Consider the following 13877-nt stretch of genomic DNA (forward strand, 5'->3'; position numbering starts at 1 on the left):
AGTACAATTTTCTACTTTTTGCTATAGCATTTTTTTTATTTTTATATAAGTAATGACAAAGAGGGGATTTTAAACCCCAAACCATCATGCTACAAGGCAACAGTGCTAAACAGTGCACCACCAATCTTCCCAGGGGATTGTCAGCATTGTGACAAATCTTTGGCTCACTGCAACCTATAATTCCACTGTCTACAAATATTCATTCAAATGCGACCAAAATTGCCACAGACATTCTTTGGATAATAGATATACACGTTTTCAAGAGGGTCTGTAGTGATATTATATATCTTACTGTAATGTGTAGTGTATGCAAAACTTTTTCAATTTGTCCAAACATTTCAACTTCACTAAAAGTGAAGGTGGAATTTGAACCATTAATAGCAACCTTGGTGAAGTCGAATCTTTTACATGCTGAGTTAACCAGACTCTCGGTTGAGTCACTGGAAAGCTCTGAGTGAACTCTGTGAAACACTTTCTCCGCCGCGATTCGTTCTTCAGCGCTGAAGATAGCTTCAGAGCAGCTTCAGAGCTGGACACCTCCTCATGAAGACGCGGGTTTGAGCCCCACTCAAGGTAATCCATACAGGTCACGGAGGGCGATTCCCCTTAAGGGTAAGCCACCCAGGTTCGGTTTTGCCTTGTAAATGCAGTCATACTAATACCAACCCAAAGGTCACCAACAATACCAAATAAAAATCAATAACTGTGTGTCTAAAATCATCTTGGATTTCTGTCAGAAGTACCACAAACGTTATCCTCTAAATCCCATTTTCCCATACTTTTTTTTTTTTTTTAAATCATATTTCGGACAACAAACTATAGTATGACTCTTTTTTTTTTTTTCATAATTTGGACGACATGCTGTGGTATGACACAGTGGTGCAGTGGTTAGAGCAGTTGCCTCACAGTGAGAAGTAACTGGGCTCGATCTGGATCCCTGACGTGCAGCGTGCGAGAGGCCCGCATATCACTGCTTGCAGTTTTAATTTGAGGTTGTATTTGATTTCCAGTTCATGTTACTTTATACTGAGACAAATATTTTTCTTACACTTATTGACAGTTAGTGAAGCTACTTTACAAAGTAAAATTGTACATGCAAAGCATTGCATTGCTATGTAAAACAAGTGAGTTTGACTTTAACCAGTTACACCAGTAAAATTATCCTTACACATACCCAATAGACTTTATGTTATTATAATCACAGGATTCAAAGAAGCCTGCTAAACAGCTGCAATCTAGTTCAGTTCTTATGACTGTACTCATTTTTGATTATTTGTATTATTATGTCATCCAACAGCAGTATGCTCATCCCAAACTGGCTTACATGACAATTTTATTAGAAAGCAGAACAAACAAACAAACAAACAAAAATAAAACCGAACCAGGGTAACAACAATGATTTCTGGTGATTCTAAACAATTATCCTCCTGAGGCTTTTACCAAGCTTTAGACACAAAGGTAGCCAATTTTTAAATATCAAAGCGGACCAACCATTTCATTTGGTCATCCTCAAGTGCACCAAAACATATCTGGATTTTAAACATACATTCCAATTTATATTATTAATTTGTAACAAGGACAAAACAAGAAAATTATGATTTGCTCTCAACTTCTCCTACATGACATAAGTCACACAGCTTTGCCTGCTTGTATCTTTTTAAACGTGCGAACTTCAAGGGCCAGAGGAAGGATTCCTGTTTTCAACTGCGCGACAGGATGTCTTTAAATTCTTCATAGGTTTCGCTTTAACATAAGATTCCGTGCCAACGTTACGCGGGCTTTGAACATGAACGTGTTCGTAATTTTGGTTTTTAACCAAGATATGGTTGCGGTTGCAGGTGTGATTCCATGAAGTCGCTTTTTATAACTACCGGGCAGCGGCATTCTTCATCCTCAGGTACAGTGAGTTTCTCAGGTGCCCGCGCGTGTACAAAGTTAAACTGCTGGTGGAGCTCTCGCGCCGCTCTGGAACACTCGAGCGCAACGATTCTAGAAGTCCGTGGAACACCGCGCGACAATACGTCACGCGAGAACGACGAAACCACGCGATGTTTGGCGGAAACCTCCACAGTTAACTGTTTAGGTTTCGGTGACCAGCTTTGCCCTGTGCCGCCGCTGCTAGGCAACATTATTGTCTTTATCGTGGTCCGACGAAGAAGTTTAATTGCTAAAAAAAAAAAACAACAACAACAACCCAGAGAAGATGTAAGTTCTTGGTTTCGGTGTGTTTGTCGTTCACTCTCTCAGCTGAACCAGCTGCCGGTCCGGACAGCGCGGTACAATGCGGATCGACTAGCTAGCATTAGCTAACTGAGCTAGCACACGAGTTAGCCTCAGCTGAGCGTGACGACTAAAAGCCGCCGCACATCGTTAAATGCACCGACAAAATAACCTTCCGCCCGCCGGATATAAGTTGTCACCGCTATGTCACGAACTGTTCGCTGGGGGAGGGGGGGGGGGGGGGTTATTCGTGCGTGCTTTACACCGGCTCGAGTATCGTTAGCTAACCGGCTAATGTCAACTAGCACTGAAAGAGCATGGTGTCGTACGCGGAAGATTTCACTTTCGGCTCAACGTAAGCTCACACCAACCCTCACGCTTCTCAGTGAAAACCGCGGACACAATCAGCCTGTGCGAATACATGTCTCGTCCCTGTAGTCTTTACAACCATCCAGCTGTTAAGTTTGCGTCACCCGGATGCCCCTCAGCACGGCGACCTCAGTCTGGTGTCCTACCTATTATACCTATTATACTCTGTTAGCAGGTGATTAAAAGTCTAATGTTTGTTGTTTTTATTTTTGTGGAGAACACTTGAAGCTGTTTTGTTAAAAGAGGTGATGAGTACTTGAGAATGTCTCGCGCTGATCTGGAATGAATGAGTGACGTTTCCCCCTCGATATTTACTCACGCGTGACCTCGGACGTCCTGCGCCCCTTATTCACGTGGCCACCGGAGCAGATTAACCTCCCTCCTTATTCAGTGGGACTCGCGTAGTTCCTGAATGATTACCATCCCAGATCAGAACGAAGCAAAGAGGTTTTTTTTTTTTGGGGGGGTTGATCTTCGTGTCACGTATTTCTTGTTTCTGCTCTTCGTCCTCAGGCAGTCTGCATCGGCTAAGTGGTATGACAGACGAGACTCTGTTTTTGTGGAGTTCTGCGTGGAGGACAGTAAAGATGTGCAAGTCAAATTTGGCAAGTCGAAAATTGATTTCAGGTAAGTTGCTTTAATAGCACGTTAATTGGGTGTTATGCCTGAGACCCGATCTACCAAGACGAACTTCAAAAAAAAATATGAGCATTAAGAGGATTTTTTTTTGTGTGTGTGGAAATGGGGCCTCTGATCTGATCAGTGCTGGGAAGGTTACTTTAGAAGTGTAATTGGTTACAGATTACTATTCACCCTGCTAAAAATGTCATAAGCAATGTAATTGTTTTTAATAACTTCACCAAATTAATGTAAGTTCAATAAAATGACAGCTGTCGGATATAAAGGAAACACTGTGACCTCTTTTCATTCCTTCTTACAGTTGTGTCAGTGGAACAGATAACATCAAACAAAACAATGCCGTGGACCTTTTCGGGGAGATTGACCCTCATGTAAGTTTATCACCTGCGGACGTAGTTGTAGTCCGAGCATACGTTTAATTCCTCCGAAGCCTTCATCACATTCTCTCCGTTACCTGCAGGGATCCAAACACAGACGCACTGACAGGTCTGTGTTGTGTTGTATACGAAAAGCAGAGGCTGGGAAGCCGTGGCCACGACTCACCAAAGACAAGACCAAGGTACCTTTCATTCTTAAAACAAACTTGGCAGTCCACAGACGTGAGGCATTTGTTGGTACAGGTGCAAACATGTTTGAAATCAGTCTGAAAATAAGTCTTGGTAAGCGGTTAGCTCTGTTTTCTAGCCTCTATATTAATACATTTCACATCTGATGGTCTCATCCTGTTCAATGTCATTGAAGTCATGAGAATTCTTAGTTGTAATAATGGTGATAGTATAGCATACCATTTAGCGAAACCAGTAAGTCATAATCAACTTTATGAACTGATTCCATGTTAAATGTGGCCCTATTGAAACACTTAAATCTACTCTCCCTTAGTGCAACTGGCTGAGTGTGGATTTCAATAATTGGAAAGACTGGGAAGACGACTCAGATGAGGACTTGTCAAGTTTTGACAAATTCTCAGAGGTGAGTGTGTGGAACACAGACGGTGCCTAAAGTTTGAATATGTTCAGATATACGGACATGTTGATTATCTCCTGTGCATTTCTCCAGATGATGAACAGCATGGGTGGGGATGATCTACCGGAATTAGATCAGGTATGTTTAAAAAAAAAAAAAAAAAAATGTGTAGGGCTTCTTTTATATGGTCCATGTCCTTTAGTGAAGAGACAAGTCTTATGTTTGGAGAAATGTTAAAACTAATGAAATTTACCAGGTGAAGCGGTGTATGAAGAATTCTAATTCTTGTTTTTGCTTTGTTTTGTAGCATGATTTGGCACACAGCGACAATGAAAGTAAGTAGTATTCTAAGAGCAACATGCAATGGGACAGATGATTAATTTAATTTAAATACAAAATGTGTGGAGAAAGGAGGATATCATGCTATGTAGCGTGGTTATTATTAGATTCCGTTTGAACAGGCTCAGGTTTTGAATCCTTGAAGTTGTTTTCGTTTTATTTAAAGGCTTAATTCGTAGCTTTTGTGCAATAAAATTTCGAAAAAAGAACCTTATTTTGTTGAGTTGCAGACTTGCCGTACATTCAGGTAGGGGGAAACTGGGAAGTACCCATTTGGCAACCTCCCATTTTGTAGATCAAAGTGTTCACAAATAGACTATGTGTTGGCCCCCAAAAAACATTCCCTATTTCTGCTGTCAGAAAACTGACAAACAAACTCATCATCATCCATATAAAGCACCACAGAGACAACAGCTCGCTCAAGAGGTCAATAATATGTTTAACATTTAACACAGCTAGCAAACTATGTGGACTATGCTAACCAATTATGCCTATTTCACCTTATTTGTGGAGCAAGTACATCTCTCCCTTTCGCTGCCAATGCTGCCGTGTCATGTGACGTCAAACTGACTTCTTCGAGCTCTCGAAAGCCTCACTTTCCTCGTTCGGTTTATTCTTTCACTTGGAGAATGAAACTATCTCCCTTCCCAGTGGCTCGTGCACACACAATTTCATGATCCCAAATATTTCCAACAATGTTCAAACTGACAAGAAATTTGTCATTTTAATCAGGGTAACGGTCCGTCTCGTGAGGTCGCCTGGCAACGGCTTCATATTCTCATTACCACGTCACGCGCTACGATGGGCCGCCTCGCACCGGCTACGCGGGCAGGCTGACTACAGCAGCTGATGATAATGTTTTTATGTTGCGGAGCCGCGCTTCTAAATCACTGACCCTCCTTCACGGCAAATACACATTTCTTACGTGCACCATTATCACTAAAGGTGGCGCAGGAATCGCTTAACATAAGAAACCCTGAGCAAGAGACAGCAGGAGAGGGACAAGCCTTCGCTAACTCCTAAACTAAAGATCAATTTTCATCGGCAATGGTGTTTTTTTTTTTTTTTTTTTAACAATGAAGACACCTGTCATCCTATTTCACAATGTCATCCAACTCCATCTTTCGTTCTGGTTTTGATTGAGAGATCCCTAGAAATCACATACTTTGTGTTTAAACAAAAATGGTAAGTAGTAAAGTACGAGATGGTTCGGTGTTAATGCTTTTGTTTTATTCACCATCAACTAGCATTCATTTTGAGGACTTTTTTTTATATACCATTTGGATATTTTTGCAGACGATATAGTCTTTCAAATATAATTCAGTGTTCACATCCATCATGGTTTTAACTTTGTCTCTTCCAGAAATGCCCGACCTTGAGTAGACTGATATGGATGCCACCTCAGTAGTTAGCAAAGCGAATTATAAGTCGGTGGAAGAGAGAGACTAGACATGAGTTGGCAGCCACGTTGGAGAAGAACCGAATCTCGACGCAGTTTCCAAAGCGAAGCCCCTCAAGGGAGTGAGAGGGAGTGACTGTTGGATACAGACATGCACAGAGACCCATAGCGACATACAGTGCTGTGCTTTGCTGTTTTGTTCTGCATGGACAATTCTGTTAAAATGAAAATGTTATTGTACGTTGACTTAAATGACTGTAATGGGATGTGCTGATGTCTTACACCTTCTGTTTTTTTCTCTTGTTTTGTTTTTTTTCAATGTCAGGTTATGTATTAAACGGTGTAATTTCTTATGAAAAAAAACGAACTCAAAATGCCTATTTTCCAAAAAAAAAGTAGATTTTTTTAATGACAGATTTTTTCCCCTTTAATGTTTGTATTGTAAATTGCACTTATTTTTGTTTCTTAATTTAAAAAGCAGGAGTTCCGCTTGAAATGGGTTTTCCAATGTATGCCAACATCTGCACATATTTAACAATAACTTCATTTTTTTTTAAAGATGTTTCAGCATTTAAAATAAACAGATAAGCTTGTGCAACTTGAAGATGTGTTGACACTGTGGTAGTGGAGTGGTACAATCTTTTCTTTGCCCGGGTGAGTTGGTTTCTCGATGCCACTAGACAAAACATTACACATTGTAGCAGGTACTAAATACATGTTCTTCCATATGCATACTGAGGTGATGGCAGAAATCTTAAACTGTCTACCAAGACAATACAGGTTGTAAATGTTGGATTTAGTATATACACCAGAAATACGCTTCAGAGGTTTGTGTGTTTGGTTCAACGTGTGTTTGCGTTTGTCTCATGCTGTGGGTATACATTTCTAAGAAACATAAATATTGGAAATCACTGGTTACTGTAATTGTTCACCTGCTCACACTGTTCACAAAGAGATGTCCTCCTAACACAGTTCTATTCTAAGTGATGGAGAACAAACTTATCAGTACTTGTTCTGCAAAAATGGCTCCCAAAGTTCAACTGAAACTAAGCTGAGACTTTCACGGTGAGTTAGTCAAATCATGTTATCTCCCAAAGCTGGTCTTTTTTTTTAGAATATGCTTCTCTAACGTTTTGTCCACACTGTTTTCTCATTGAGGTGAAGTCAAGGTTTGGTGACATCAGGGGGCAATATCATACAGAAATGGCTATCTTTGGAAAATATCCTCTTAATTCATCTAACTTTAACTTCAAAAGCCTCATTTTCACTTCAGCCAAACTTCACAATCTATTTTTACACCAAACCAGGACTGGGGGCTTTATTCCACCTTTTCTTAAACTAGAATTATATTAGGAAGGAATCTCTTAAGGGCCAGCATTGAGAGGAGCAACGACTGCAGCAAACAACAGCTCTTCAAAAGATTGCTGGGCATGAAGACAACGGGGGGAATGTGTCCTTCAACCAATTTCCATGGAAATACTAAATGTCACTGACCACTATGGTGTGAATTACTTCACAGCTTGGTACTCTACTTCTCTCTACAATTTCATGAGTAATTTCATGGGCTTTCCATCTCATCTGTCATTTTATACTGAATTTAAAACAGGAACTGAAAGCCTGAATTTCCCTTTTGCTGTAAATTTAAAGTGTAAATTGGTGCTTATGCTGTCTTGTGTTTTTCAAACCATAGCAACCTTAGTACAAACTCCCCACGCAATTACTGGAATATTTAACAAATCTTATTCTTTGATGGTCATCTTAACTGGTAGTCACTGACGGTCATATTTCATTCACGATCCACGAGGTGGTTGTCACTGACAGGATGAGGATGCCTGATCGGCGGTCTCAAAAGCTCCTAAAATAAAAGACGATTATGTAAATGTATAATTTGAAAGAAGTGGGTCATTTCTGAGTATCTTTTGCCGAGGATATTTTTTATATATGCTAATATAAATATATCATATATTCATATAAACTTCATGCCGTAGTTTATACTGTACATTTAATCTTCCATCTCCAGTGCTCTGCAGTGCATGTCTCGACCACTGTCCTGTGAATGCAAGCCGGAGCTTCTAATCCCATGTGAGATGTTTCAGGGCTGCATGTTATTTATGTATGTGTCAGCAGTCTGGACCCAGGGTGCAGGAAAGCACGATGCCAGCACCTTTTCAACACCCTCCCCTGTAAAACTAAACTGAGGGATTAAACCCACAATAGGTGGTTTAGGGAGTCATGAGAGGGGCATAATACTCATCACAATAGAGATGCCCTAACTGGCAAACTAATTAACAGTCGGGATCAGAGCAAGAGCATCAACACTATTTACCTCTATTTGTAAGGTTATTTTAACTGCCTGACATATGCAAGAGACAACTTTAAAAAGTGAACTACTTTTTGAATCATAAACATGTCTACTGATTATATTTGTATATTCTTTAAACATTACTCCAACACAACTCTGGTACATCTATAGCACAGAGGTCAAAAATATATATCTAGTCTGGCACGGGAAAAAACTAAATCGCAGATTCAACAGTGATGGCAAGACAAACAGATCATAGAAACTAGCAGAAAGTGTTACTGCCAGCGTTTTGTCTCCATGCATGAAAAGAGGAAAGCAGTGAGCTCAGCATAATCCTTTCAGAGCACTGCGGCCATCTCGTTGGCTGCCCTGGTCAGCATGATGCTCCAGTGATGATGCTCAATGCCCGGCCTGCTCTCCCCTCTTCCTCTCCAACTGTGGATTTTCCACCGCTTTATCCGACCTGAGCCTCCAAACCCGTCCACTGCACACAATGTAAACCTCTGCCTAATCAGTTCTGTTGCCACAAACCTAATTTGTACCGATCCAGAGCACAACATGGAGAAATTGAGAAATTGCTTGTGCTTTTTGTATTGCGGCTTTGATGACATAACAGAGGAGGCAATGAAAAGGAAAAGAAAATCATTCAAAAGTTAGCCCTGTAATCATATTAATTGCTGTGCTTGTTCATGAAAATATCAAAATGACTGGAAACCGAGCAAAAGTTCACTGCACTCCATTTCTACCCTCTCACAGATTTTGGCAACTAAATGCCCACTCCTTTTCTATTTTCAGGTTTCAAGGCCAAAGCAGTTGGTCAAGAGGGGGTTTCATAGTCAGGGATGTCATGAATAGTGTTTTCCACTGCTTTCTTTGGGTTAATGCTTCAGACAGGCTGTTGGAGGTACTTAGGTGCTAGATTTCTACCTTCTCCTGTAAAACCAGACGTGTAGTTGGAAAGCCTTGCAGTGGAAATCTAACATGCTCCAAACTATTTCTGTTTAGCGGAGGAGTATTGCAACAACAACAACCATAATTTTGCTTAGCTGTCCCTGACCACAAAAGTTCAACCACAAGTCAATAGTTTTTCTGAGGTCCACTTGGATTATTTCTAGGCCTTTTAAACTGGCAACACGTTCGTCCAAGTTCATGTGTTTTTTACAACGAGCAGAGGGCGGTCGAGGCAGGAGAAGGGTTAAATGACTTTGTTTTGATTTGTAGTATTGTGCGCTGACCCCTCCCCTGAGCTCTGTGGCACTGCTGTGGCACTGGGGTGTTATAAAAAGGCCTCCGAGCTCCCCCTGCTCTGGTAAAGGGGCTGAATGTCTGCAGGACATGCTTAACGTTTGTCTATCCATGTTCTTTTACTAACAACCAGCGGGGTTGGCACATAGATGCACAGAGACTGGCGTACTGCTCCACTCAGGAGCTCTCTATGACAGAAATTAGAATTCAGAAGGCAGAGTTGCAGATTATTCACAGTTACATGAGCGTTACATGTTGAGCAGGTTATGTGTTGTTGCATTTAGCTTTAGAAAGGCAATTTCTGTTTAAGGGCACATTTTTGTCACTTGCCCTTTGTTTTTTCAGTCTCAAACACAGTCATTGCTGCGGAGAAGCAGCTTCTCCTCTTAGTCGATTAGTTAGTTTTTCTGTTGACTTTTCATCCCTCCACTGTTTAGAAGTTGCTTTTTGACTTTTTGACACCATGTGGGAGTTTAGGTCCATGTCTTTCTGGCGGGCGGTGTTCGCCGAGTTCTATGGCACCATGTTCTTTGTATTCTTTGGGCTGGGGGCAGCCCTCCGCTGGACCACTGGGCCCCACAACGTTCTTCATGTTGCCTTTTGCTTTGGGCTGGCGGCTGCCACCCTCATCCAGTCCATCGGCCACATCAGTGGGGGACACATCAACCCAGCCGTTACCTTTGCCTACCTGATTGGCTCACAGATGTCCCTGTTCCGTGCTTTCTTCTACATCATGGCCCAGTGTCTGGGAGCGCTGGCTGGTGCTGCTGTGCTGTACGGGGTCACACCCAACAACATGAGAGGAAACCTGGCACTGAACACGGTAAGATTAGAATACTCTGCATGCATTACTACAAGTAGGCCCACTTGTTCTGACTGCCGTATTGCAAATATTAAATTCACATATCTTGTAACTATAAATTCAACATTTAAATTCAGTGTATAGATAAAAAAGAAGAAAAATGTGTGTTAATGTTTAAAAATTGTTTTATCTGCATTACAAAATACAGAAGTTTACAATTTCTGATAAAATTTCAAACCATGTATGTTTCAAATTTATGTGCTCACATCCCTCTCTCTTTCTGTCCCAGCTGCAGCCAGGCATCAGCTTGGGCATGGCCACCACCATGGAGGTTTTCCTCACCCTCCAGCTTGTCGTCTGCATCTTTGCTGTGACAGATGAGAGGCGCAACGGACGCCTGGGCTCTGCTGCTCTGGCCATCGGCTTCTCTGTGCTCATGGGACACCTGCTCGGGGTAAGAACTGACCCTGGGTCTGAAAATTCTGAAACTGCTCTCTAGATTTAATTTATATATTTAGCCTACAATCTTAACCTTGAACTAATCTGTCTGTTACTTAGATGTACTACACTGGAGCTGGAATGAACCCTGCAAGGTCCTTTGCCCCAGCTGTCTTGGTCAGGAATTTTGTCAACCACTGGGTAAGATGATTGTATCTGTAAATGTTACAAACTACAAATGATTACAAGCCATGGAAATGGTAATGTGACGTCGTGAGACCAAACATCTCTTAACTACTCTCCTGTCTTTTCTGTTAATGACAGGTGTACTGGGTGGGGCCCATGATTGGTGGTGCCATGGGTGCCCTGCTGTATGACTTCATGCTGTTCCCCCGTATGCGTGGTCTCTCCGAGAGGCTCGCCACACTGAAGGGCATTCGGCCCCCAGAGGCTGAGGGCCAGCAGGAGACCAGGGGAGAGCCCATCGAGCTCAAGACACAGGCCCTATAAGCCTGGAGTAGAAGATTGGCTTTCTGACCCCCATCCCTCACCTGTCATGCCTCACTCTGCGCCCTCAGTTCCTGGTCCATCCTCAGCTGTTTTTCCACACATACCTCCTCCCAGCTTCCCCACATGCTAACACCGTTCCCGAACACCTTTGTTATCCTTGTTCTGCATCCAGAACTGGACCTACTGAATTACAGTGAAGGGGCACCCACAGCCCCGACCATCTCTCCTGATGTTACCATCCTTCATTCTCCTCTTCCCCGTTGGAGTGCAGGATGGAGGGTTAGAAGAAGACTTGCCACTGAAGGAAGCACCCTGTGCCCTGTGGTGTGGGGGGGTCAGTCACTGCCGGCTGACCAGGTGGCTATAACTGCTCAGGACAGGGGCCGCTATCTCTATTTTCCTCTTCCTTCTCTCTCTTTTTTTTTTTCCTCCCTACTTTGTAGTCTGCTAGGAGTGAAGCTACAGTAGAGCAGTGGACTTCTGCATGCTTTTTCCATTTTGATCCAGTGTGATCTCACCCTTTGTTTGTTTTGTTTTATGAACTTTGGGTAAATTACATGTAGGTATTGTACTTTACCAATATTTATTTGGCTTATATCCTTTTTTTTTTTTTTTAGTTGTAAGTGTGTGTGTGTGTGTGTGTGTGTGTGTGTGTGTGTGTGTGTGTGTGTGTGTGTGTGTGTGCGTGTGTGCGTGCGTGCGTGTGTGCGTGTGTGACAGAGAGAGTGAGAGAGAGAAAGACAGAGTGAGTGTGTGTGCATCTCTGTGTGCATGTGTATGCTTGTGTGCTTGTTTTAATTGATCATTTTTATTTTTCATTGCCACAATCCTTTGTATTTGTCATGATTTTTTTTTTTTTGATTTATCATGCAAGCTTATTTTAGGGAAAGATGCTGCCTTTTCCTTGCCCTCACTGATACTGCAAAAGTTTAATACACAAGTTCAACAAATTCCATGTTTAGAGTGATCCCATTTTTATATCAGATGAACCATAATTTACGCATTTGAGTCGCGTCTTAAAGCCAAATTCAAACAGTTTGGAGTTTGTGTCTCATCTAGCAAAGCACACACACACATTCATATTTATATTGAAATAAACAAAAGAACACAAAACTATCTGGTGTTTTCTGAGCTCAGTTATATTTGCAAATACTTAAAATGGTCCTATTGCTCCCAAATCTGTTACCCTTTGCTTTATGAGTGGGGAAACTGCAGGTTTGTGACACATCTGAATAACTTATACAGTATTTGTGTTAGCTTACAATTTATAAGACCTCCTGACATAATTTTGTCGGTTGGTTTGCTTTTTCTTTTGCGTGCCTGTCATGGAAAAACAAGGAGAGCAAACTTGACAAGGTGTCATAAGGAACAAGCATTTTCTAGTTGAATTGTGTTGTTTGACATGACTGAAAGGTCTTTGTGCATCAACTCGAGGTTAGAAATGAAAGAGTGCATGAGGTGTGGTGACTTCTTGCTGGTGTTGGCAAACACCTGGTGCCTTCTCTTTTCCGCACTGAGCCGGGTGGCTCTTTGGGAGTGAGACAGTTTCAGGGCCCTTTTTGATATTCGAGAGAAGAGAGAAGGTCATTGTGAGGCACCTGAAATCTTTAGTGTGTTTGTACAGGGTGGTAGATGTACACCATTATCTTCATACAGTCTCCACCAGAGAGAATGAACTTTGAAGTTGAACTAGCCTGGTGTCCCCTCTCTCTTCCATCCCTCCTTCATTCACCCTACCTCCTCCCTTTGTTTACGAGGCAGCCATCTTGTTCTGCTCTAATGAGGGGACATCTACAGCTGCTGGGATGGAGGGAACTGGACGGGGCACTGAGATGAGTTAGCGTTTTATAAATTTCACCAGAGCAGTTATTGAACCAGACATGTAAGCTGTTTCTCTTTCTGCTTTCTCTACATAACCTTTTTATTTTTAGTGTGATTTCCCTGGCAGTGGTTGAGTAGAATTTACATTTTAATGACATGTTGAAATTAGAATTTGTTTTCCAATGGAAAAGCTTTGTGATGTACAGTGTAAAGTTTTCTTTCTTTTTTTTTTAAACAAACAAACATTTCATGATTGCTGAAACTGGATGGATAGGAAATACAATAGTTGTGCAATGTCTCCTCTTTGGCTGATGATTTATGGAAGTAGTGCCAATAACACCAAGTAACACCAATACGCTTTCATTTACTAGACAGCCTTTATGGTAACAGGCGTACCTTCCCAATCAAAATGCCACTGATTTATTATTTTTATATGTAAAAAAAACAAAACAGAAAACTCTTTAAGTTTCCAATTCCTTTTTTGTCTGTTTTTTTTAGATTCACTGTAGAAAATATGAGATTTAAATAGAAAGTTCAAGATGGGACAAACCAACATTTGCATATACTGAAGAAGCAAATCTTCCACGTAGGCAATTTCCATATTTTACATTTTACACTTCTGACACCCAGTTACCATTTCCATAAATCAGATGAGACTGTTTCTGTAGTATCATACGGGCAGAGGAATTCGTGTTTGCAGCTGCTTGTTTTTCTAAACACTCTCCAGTGATTTAAAATTTGCCAAAAAAGAGCTGTGATGTGTGAATCTTGACTTAGAGGAAATAGACAATTTCTTGTAAATAAATTCACACGAACATTTTGGATATTTT

The 13877-nt window shown here is 41.4% G+C and overlaps 2 protein-coding genes across 2 annotated transcripts; both read left to right on the forward strand.

Moving 5' to 3' along the window:
- Positions 1 to 2071: 2071 nt before the first annotated feature.
- On the forward strand, positions 2072 to 6533 carry ptges3a (prostaglandin E synthase 3a (cytosolic)). The gene is made up of 8 exons (XM_069688872.1): positions 2072 to 2205; positions 3103 to 3216; positions 3530 to 3599; positions 3689 to 3787; positions 4108 to 4197; positions 4285 to 4329; positions 4499 to 4526; positions 5894 to 6533. Coding segments are annotated over exons 1-8 (468 nt in total). The 5' UTR covers positions 2072 to 2203; the 3' UTR covers positions 5914 to 6533.
- A 3406-nt stretch (positions 6534 to 9939) lies between these two features.
- Positions 9940 to 11226, forward strand: mipa (major intrinsic protein of lens fiber a). Its single transcript, XM_069689148.1, has 4 exons — positions 9940 to 10299; positions 10568 to 10732; positions 10837 to 10917; positions 11041 to 11226. The coding sequence occupies exons 1-4, from the start codon at positions 9940 to 9942 to the stop codon at positions 11224 to 11226; spliced, it is 792 nt and encodes a 263-aa protein (XP_069545249.1).
- The last annotated feature ends 2651 nt before the right edge of the window (positions 11227 to 13877 follow it).

This window comes from Brachyistius frenatus, unplaced genomic scaffold (genome assembly GCF_029030835.1).
Source record: "Brachyistius frenatus isolate BFR_SWC_R1_liver_20210118 unplaced genomic scaffold, ASM2903083v1 Contig_6, whole genome shotgun sequence".
Classification (NCBI taxonomy): Eukaryota; Metazoa; Chordata; class Actinopteri; family Embiotocidae; genus Brachyistius; species Brachyistius frenatus.